The sequence below is a fragment of the Camelina sativa genome, chromosome 14, assembly GCF_000633955.1.
Source record: "Camelina sativa cultivar DH55 chromosome 14, Cs, whole genome shotgun sequence".
NCBI lineage: Eukaryota > Viridiplantae > Streptophyta > Magnoliopsida > Brassicales > Brassicaceae > Camelina > Camelina sativa.
Window position 1 is genome coordinate 16,825,354 of NC_025698.1, and position 8,578 is coordinate 16,833,931.

The 8,578-nt window shown below is 35.2% G+C and overlaps 2 protein-coding genes and 1 long non-coding RNA gene across 4 annotated transcripts; 1 reads left to right on the forward strand and 2 right to left on the reverse strand.

Annotated features, from left to right (window-relative positions):
- Positions 2,837 to 4,317, forward strand: LOC104741744 (LOB domain-containing protein 4-like). Its single transcript, XM_010462658.2, has 2 exons — positions 2,837 to 3,158; positions 3,627 to 4,317. The coding sequence occupies exons 1-2, from the start codon at positions 2,982 to 2,984 to the stop codon at positions 3,966 to 3,968; spliced, it is 519 nt and encodes a 172-aa protein (XP_010460960.1). The 5' UTR covers positions 2,837 to 2,981; the 3' UTR covers positions 3,969 to 4,317.
- LOC104741746 lies at positions 4,653 to 6,853 on the reverse strand. Of its 2 annotated transcripts, XR_760367.2 has the most exons (5): positions 6,335 to 6,853; positions 6,003 to 6,157; positions 5,789 to 5,847; positions 5,478 to 5,579; positions 4,653 to 4,854 (listed from the first exon to the last, which is right to left on the reverse strand). It is a non-coding gene; the product is annotated as an uncharacterized LOC104741746 (long non-coding RNA). The 2 variants fall into 2 exon arrangements; XR_760366.2 differs by having other exon boundaries at positions 6,003 to 6,847.
- Positions 7,169 to 8,225, reverse strand: LOC104741747 (photosystem I reaction center subunit III, chloroplastic). The gene is made up of 2 exons (XM_010462660.2): positions 7,756 to 8,225; positions 7,169 to 7,619 (listed from the first exon to the last, which is right to left on the reverse strand). The coding sequence occupies exons 1-2, from the start codon at positions 8,100 to 8,102 to the stop codon at positions 7,310 to 7,312; spliced, it is 657 nt and encodes a 218-aa protein (XP_010460962.1). The 5' UTR covers positions 8,103 to 8,225; the 3' UTR covers positions 7,169 to 7,309.

The following is an 8,578-nucleotide window of genomic DNA, read 5'->3' on the forward strand; positions in this document are numbered from 1 at the left end:
ACTACCACTGATTTCTATAATTACAGCAAGAGTTGACCTGTTGTAATAATTAACACTCATGATGATGTATGTACAAATTATCTATTGCATGAGCAGTTTTGCTGTTTGTACATGAGATTTCGTAAAAATGACTTATTCAAGGAACCCCCTTGTAATGATATGACTTATACATATAATCTTCTTAAGTATACTTAAACCCAACGGTTGTCACAAAAATATTAAAAAATGTTAACATAAAGTTTTTAATACGGTTATAAAATAAAATATTTCGTGGATTCGAAATCTAAAAAAGTCACGTACGTTGCATATTAAATCATCCGTATAATTCTATATATGTTTAATCATATGTTGTCTATTTGTAGATTGTTCAATATGGAAGGTGTTAATAGTAAATCATTATTTTATAACAGTTTCAAGGAAAACGAGTAGCTAGCTACCTGCCGATGCCATATTTATATTTTTTTCCAATTACAGACAAATCAAAGATTTGGGATTGGAGAGGAAGAGATCCATTGAAACCGACACATTCGGGTCCAAAACATTACATCTTATAATTAACGAAATAGTAAAATACGTAAATCAAGCTTTTAGGTCATGTCACTGTTCCTATACGTCTGTGATAATAAAGCATGGATTAAAATGTTTAAATTATACAAAAAAGACTGATCAAATTCATTAGTGAACTTTAATTTGTCGATGACCAATAAGAATGATGGAAAAGGGGCAAAAGCTACATAAGTGGTTATTGAAAGAGTCGACTGTTTGAAGTTTTGTCGGAAAGACACTCCACCATAATATAAATACAAATCTTATCACTAGTGGAAACTGTCGAGTGTGGAGTTCTCTTTTTTGCCTTCTAGATAAAACAATATTATCTTTCTAAATTCTTCCAAAATCATTTTGGATTTTTTCTCTTCTTTCTTGTTGACATGAAATTTTTGGAGTCTTCTATATATCGACGCCAATGCAAAAAAAAGTTCACGGTGACTATAGTATGCTCTAGAGCAAATTCCGAATAGAAAACGATATTTATAACATAGCTCTATTAAATACCAGAAATGATAAACACAAAGTTTAGATTTAATACTCAGAGAAAATAGAAATGTTCTCCACAATTCAACGTTCTTCGTTTTCACGCTATATATATATATAGGAATTGATATCGAAAGCTGTGGGCGTCGTCTTTTCAAAGTTCTTGTTTATCTTTATTTTTGTCTTTTTCTACGAAAATAATAGCGTGCACTGTAATGTTTCTTTCAACTTTGTTTTTTGACTAGCGGATGACGAGACATATGGTTGCCCCCATTATAATTTTTGTGTGTTTATTTTAAGGTTGTTTTCCTTTTTATAATTTATGACCTTTTATAAACAGTTAAAAAAAATGTTTACAAGTTAGAAAAAAAAGATTGTATGGATAATCTTAATAATTGTAAATATTTATAAGAAAATCTTCATATGGGAACATGTGAAATGACAACTCAAAAAAAATTCTTATATAAAATGAATTTTTTTTTATGTTAAAGTTTGCACATGGAATTTAACATATAATTTGTTCATAATATTTGTGCATTTAGAAATATTTTAGGTTTTGTCCAAAAAAAAGAAAAGAAATATTTTAGTTTATATTCGTACTATATATAACAATCATCGCAAGTCATATAATATCCAAAAACACCACAATAATCTATGGCATATTTACTTGATAATTTTGGATGTGTATGAACGCACACAAAAATGTGGCACTTATGAAATGGAACATGCTTTAAATTTTTATGATCAAAATATAAAAGCGTCTAGCCTAATAAGTAATAAGTGTTCAGTATTTTCACTTTGTATGGAAAAATACGTTTTGATGTTTTAGAATACTGTATCAATATTTTGCCTTCTTTTTATCTATAATATCAAAATAAATATTTCCGACATTTTCTTAAGAATACTGATGTATTGTCAGTGAATACATGCATGAACTGTATTATTTTTGACAAAAGGGTTGTGATCAAACTGATATTTTTCGTTGATCACTTCCAAATTTTATTATCTCTGCTCTAATTCGTTTAAGTTGCTTCTAAGAATTCCTCAGTTTTACCCTTCTTTTATATATTTAAGCAATGGAAAATCAAGTTTTTAACTGTTAATAAAAAGCTTATTCTAATTTATATAAATATTCCCTTCCTATGCAAAATCCAGGGACCACGTAGAAAGTTGTGAGAATCTCAATACACAAAAGAAATAAGAAACAATGATTACATGCACAAGCACGAGGCCATAAATTTCCTTATCCTATACATATATTATATACACATTTTTATATAAAAGAGATGTTACAACATTCCAAAGAGAAAAACCTCCTTTAGCTAGTAGCTCTCTACAAAAAAACATAACCAGAATAAACACAGAGAAGTAAGAAAAAGTTACTATCTATATATAAATATATATAGGTCTATGTCTATAGAAAGAACTCCAAAATTGAAGTTCTCAATTCTAAACCAATTGCCATGAAAAAAAAACTGATCAATATTCCTTATATCTCATTTGTAATTTATTTTCGGTTTGTAATTTGGTAAAATTAAAGACCAATGAGAATAGAGAATAAAACAAATAGTATTTGGCGCCAAAAGAAGAACAAAAAAGTGGTCGTGTCACGTGATGTTAATTAGCTTATTAACTAGGACCAGAAAAAAAAAATTGAACTTGTGTTTTCCAAATCTCTAGGTCCCACTCTCAGATGTGCTGACTTTTTTTTTTTATTTTTCTTGTCTTAAATCATTTTGTATTTTTTTTTATTTTATGAAAAAAAAAGTTAATTCAGTTTTACTCACTCTATAAATCTCCACAGATCCATCACACTTCACCCTAGACCCTCTACCCAGTTCCCCCACACAGCTTTTTCTCTGATTTGACGATTGAGTTTTTCAATCCAACGGTCCATAGGAAAAAAAACTTTCACAATCCAAAACACACGAGGAGCGTAGCAGCGAGTGATGAAAGAAAGTAGCCGGAAGCAAGGAGCGGCGTCACCGTGTGCGGCTTGTAAGCTTTTGCGGCGGCGGTGCGCTCAAGATTGTGTTTTCTCGCCGTATTTCCCGGCGGATGAGCCTCAGAAGTTTGCTAATGTTCATAGAGTGTTCGGTGCTAGCAACGTCAACAAGATGCTTCAGGTTTCTACTTCTTCTTCTCCTCCTAACAATAATTAATTAAAAACGTGGTTAATCATGTTTTGGGTTAGGTTAATTAGGAATAATTTTCTTGTTTCTTATGTTAGATGAGACATTACTATATCATTTCCATAACTTTTTATTGACAACTACCACATGGCCCGACCCATTTTATATTATAATTTAAAACTAATTGAGGGATTTTAAAGACTTAATTGTTTATATATGCATTTTAAGAGTTTAAGAAAATGTTTAGTGCCATATACAATTGTTAGCTGATGTAAATTTCAACCACTTCTGTTAGCTGATGAAGTATTTTAACCACTTTAACTTTTTGTTAAAATAGTGTAAAATGATAGTATGATCTAACATTTTTCTTAGCTAGCTACTTTATAATCTACTTTTGAGATGGATACTCTTGCGAGATTGGTTGGTTTAAATTTCTGACAAGAATGTTTTGAAACTCAACAGGAGTTACCGATCCACCAGCGCGGAGATGCAGTGAGCAGCATGGTTTACGAGGCTAATGCAAGAGTGAGGGATCCGGTTTACGGTTGCGTAGGAGCAATTTCTTCCCTCCAGCAACAAATCGATGTGTTGCAAGCTCAGCTAGCTCTAGCTCAAGCTGAGGTGGTGCACCTACGTGTGCGTCATTCTACTAATTTCCAGGGCCATGGACTGTGCCCGGATAGCCCGAGTAGCAGCGGCTCACCGTCGTCCAAGCAAGTGAGTCCACAGGACAACAAGGGCATGTTTAACCATATGGACATTGTGGATGAGGCCAGTTTGGGAGAGTCTATGTGGTCTTGCTAGTCAACACAAAAAGCTCTCCTTTTGCTACTACATTTCCTAATCTTTTATTTTGGAAATTTCGGGATTTATATATATTTAAAGTAGGGGTAGGAAATGAAAATGCTCTGTTTTGACTAACAGAGTGAAATTATTAACATGATCTATATATAGATACATATAAAATACTACTAAGTTTATATTATTATATATGAGTATTTGTAATTTTGTATTTCGGGGGTATTTGGGATTTGGTGTACGTGTACCGTGTACGACTTTGGACCATGATCGTCTAAGGGTTATTATGATCATTTCAACTGAGGAGAGAACTTTGCTATTGACCTAATGTATATTTTGTTATTTGTGAAATATATATTTATCTCTTTCATATATACAGTACGATTTTATATTTAAGGAGCTCACAATGTGTGTCAGTGTGTATGAACTTATTGATGGTTTAATGCTCGTGTTTAATACGTGCTGGCTAAGTCTAGCTTAGCATTTAACACCTTAGCATTTAACACTTAGCACTTAGCACTTAGCACTTAGCTCCTTCGGGCATCCCCATTGGAGGGTTTTAATTTTAAGGCTCTTATGTATTATTTGAATTTTTAATGAATATATTATGTAGTGTTTAAAAAATAAGAACCTTGATCTCCTAATTAAAATTATCCCATCCAATGGTGGGATATAATTTTGAGTCTCTTATTTTTGAAAATATAGTTTTTTGAAATTAAAATTTTTCCATTATGAAAACTGTTTCCATCATAAAAAATGTGTAAAACAAAGAAATGCAGTCTGCCTTGAAACAAAAATGAAAACATGCCAAAGTTGTCCAAAACAAAACAATATCCGATCAATTTTCAGGATAACCATTAGAAGCAGCTTAGCCTATCTTGGTTTGCATTATCTGCACAATTCAAAAGCCACACACCATTGAATCAAAAAGAGAATTTCCTCATGAACTATTTATTTAAACATATGAGCATTAAAAAAAAAAGCAGCAGCAAACCATTTTTCTTCCATGTGAAACTATCCTAATCAGACAGTTTGCGTAAACGAAAACACCGATTCTAAGTTCTAACCAAACCAGACCATACATCCAGAGAGGCTAGTTATCATCAAATCCCCATCTTCATAAAATGTGCACTTTGCAACATCACATTAGAAGATAACTACATATCTAAATAACCAAACTTTTACAGATAAAAAACATGAACGATCCCAACATTTTCTGATTCCAAGAGCTATCAAACACGAATTATTATACACTTTCTGATTCCAAGAGCTATCAAACACGAATTATTATACACTTTCTGATTCCAAGAGCTATCAAACACAAAAGATTCGACATTTTCTGATTCCTAGAGACTATAAAAACAGGAAAGATTTGACATTTTCTGATTACAAGAGCTATCAACTACAGTCTAAGCAGTTCCCATCTCAATATGGAGTTGAAGCTGAAAAGATTACCCTGATTCCAAGAAATTAACCAAAACACAAGTAAACTAGTAATTGGGTTAGTGTCAATACCTGGTGGTTGTGTATTATGCGAATCATAAGCATCAGGCCGATAGCATCAAAAACAGTTTGAAAGAACAGGATTGAAGTGCTCATCAATGACAGAAAATGGACCTGTACCATGGAAAGTTCAGAATATTTACAAAAGTTGTTATCATATCAATCGTAAAGTAGAAGGAGTTTCTTAAATGGTGCTCAACACCATATCAAATGTGTAACAACTAACTTAATTATGTTGCGAGGATTCCTACAAGATATACTGATGTGCTTTTAAACAGCTAAAAAATATGCACATAGCAAAAAGGAGATAGATTATAATATACCTGCAAAGATTTCATAAGATATGGACTCTTCACCAAAGAAATCATCACAAAATATATACCTGCTAAGATCACACAAGCAAAATCCAAATCGAGATAACTAACCAAATCATTTGTAAGGTGATAGCCAGATACACATGTATGGAAAAAATAGTTAACAGAATCATACATGCAAGACATGCCATGTTGTAGTATAGTAGTTTCATTATGAAATTACCTCAAACAGGGACAACCAACATGGAACCCATGAAGAGAATTATAAGCAGAAGGGTCACTCTAAAGTTCCTCTCCATCTTCGAGCGTATCAGCACCTGGTTGCCAAACCCTAGTTGGTATCGGAGCTATCTCGGAGGAAGACGCATCTGCCTTCTTCTGTCAACTCAAAAAAAAGACGAAAAAAAAAATCCAATTCACGCAAAATAGGTTTTGATTGGTGAATATCAGATTGAAGAATTGAGCAAGAGAACAAGAATCAGATACCTTTCAGCTCTACGAAAGTACAATGCTCAAAATTAAACCGCAGCCCAACAACATTAACAAAAAACGAACCTGAGCAGGTGTTGGGGTAGAGGCCGAAATGGTTTTAGACGGCGGGGCAGGAGGCGGAGGATTCTTATGACGAGGCTGTTGAGCGGCGTCGGCGAGCGCAGGCCAGGAATCAGCTCCCATTACAGGAGCATCAACAGTCTCAGGAGGAGAAGCGGTTGTTTTCCAAGGAGACTTAGCGGCAACAACACCAATTGACGCTTATGATGTTGCGTTGAGAATCGATTCAATCTCCTCCTCCGATTCCAATCTCCTATGATTCCAACCGATCCCATCTCATCTGATTGAGAGATTCGCGACAAAGAGAGAGAGAGGGAGAGAAAGAAAAAGAACACAATCGGGCTAAAAAAATTGCTCTGCATTAAATGGAGCCAACGATTTAGCGACACGTCACAATCTCTTATGTGAAATTGAGGTTACTGTATAAGAGGAGCTCTTCAGTTTTTTTCCATTTTCTGATTGATTTTTTTATCTCTTTTCCTTTAAAACCCCACGTTGGGGAGAACCTTAGCACTTAGCTCCTTAACACTTAGTTCGTAGCTCTTAGCACTATCTTGTTAATTAGACGACGAAAAAATCGGCTAATTTCTACGGCACATGTACTCCACGCGCATCACCTTCATGTAAGTCACTAATTTCTTATGACCCATTTGTTCTTCTTTGCCTGATAGAATCGCACATCAATACATAATATGATAATACTCTTCACATTCACATTCACATGAGTCTTTGCCTCATCAAAGACTCATGTACCAATACGACTAAGGCCTCTTGTCAACTCCGATAAACCGGAGGTGGAGATGCACTTATGCGTTACGGTGAGCTTCACAGAGCAAAGATTTTAACCATGGTTCATTCTAAATGCGCAATCCAAATTTCAATAGTTTTCGACAAAGCATTGTTTAAACAATAGTTACAATGGAAACCATAGAGAGATTAGAGATAGAGAGTAAACAAAAGCAGAAATCAAAGTTCTTCTTAAACATCCTTAGCAATGAGATCGCCATTAATGAACTCTCTGTAGGCAGCAACGGGCCAAATGAAACCACGGAAGACGATCCGACTAGCCAAAGGAACATCGATGATGATCTCTTTCATCGCTGGTTTCTTCTCGCCACTAATAGCTCTCAAGTAGCTTCTTCCAACCCACCCGATCCATCCTGCAATGTAAAGGAACAGAATCCCTGGAGTAATGAACTCTCCCCAATGCCTCTGGTCTCCGTTCACTATCAAATGCGGTAAACCATCTGACCCGCACAACAGTCCGTACTTCCCGTAGTTGTCAAACCTAACCAAACCAAACCAAACATTTCTCTTTAGCTTATCATTCCAAAACAATCCAACAGTTATCATACTAACTAACACTAGAAAAACAAGAACAGAGGAAACAAAAAAGCTCTGTTTCAAGAAAGAGTACGACGAACCTGCGTTTGGTTTTCTCGATCTGAGCGTTGAGAGCAAGAGCAGGAGCACTCTCAGGAGCGTAAAGCTTGAGAGAAGATTCAAGCTTCTTGACCTGTTGCTTCTCCCTCTTAGCGAACTGTTTGGAGTCCTTGCAAGGAGTCAGACCTGAGATGTCAGCAACAGCTGGCATGGGAGCTGAGAGGAGGATGGAAGAGAGGGCGACGGCCGCGGAGAACGCTTTCATGGATTGTGGTGTCGATTTGTCATCGGAGCAGACGAATCTTGCGGATGATTTAGGTACGGATTGAGTGAGAGATTTGTTAGATCTCGGGTTGAGAACGAGATTCGTCGGGATCGTGAGCGACATCGCGCTTTCGAGTTCTTCGGATACTACTAGGAGGGGTTTGTTCTTGAGTCTAGGGGAAGTGTGGATGGAGAAGAGAGGACCTTATGGGAGGAGCTTTAGATTCTTGGGGAGATTAGTGGAGGAAGAGGAAGATAAGAGAAGAGGTCTTGTGGTGATGATATGGCGTTTTGTAATTGGTTGGAAAGTAACATGTCACTGGATAAGAGATTTTGCCCGCGGATTTGTGTAAGTTTTGTCATTTGATTCTTTAGAGATATGTGGACTAGGCTAATGTGGACTACACACGACTTATCTTTTATTTTTAAATACTATACATAATTATATATTTTGTATACCTGTTGCACAAAACCAATCAAATACATATCCTAACATCATGTAGACTAAATAAAAAGGATATGTAGTCTTATAATTCTGGTTTTTAACACTGCAAAGTCTGGAAACTCTATTGGACAACCACATACATAATCAGATGGGCT

Coding starts and splice junctions, on each gene's coding strand:
- LOC104741744 (XM_010462658.2), top strand. CDS start 2,982: ATGAAAGAAAGTAGCCGGAAGCAAGGAGCGGCGTCACCGTGTGCGGCT. Junction 3,159..3,626: donor ACGTCAACAAGATGCTTCAG/GTTTCTACTTCT, acceptor GAAACTCAACAG/GAGTTACCGATCCACCAGCG.
- LOC104741747 (XM_010462660.2), bottom strand. CDS start 8,102: ATGTCGCTCACGATCCCGACGAATCTCGTTCTCAACCCGAGATCTAAC. Junction 7,620..7,755: donor ATCGAGAAAACCAAACGCAG/GTTCGTCGTACT, acceptor TGGTTTGGTTAG/GTTTGACAACTACGGGAAGT.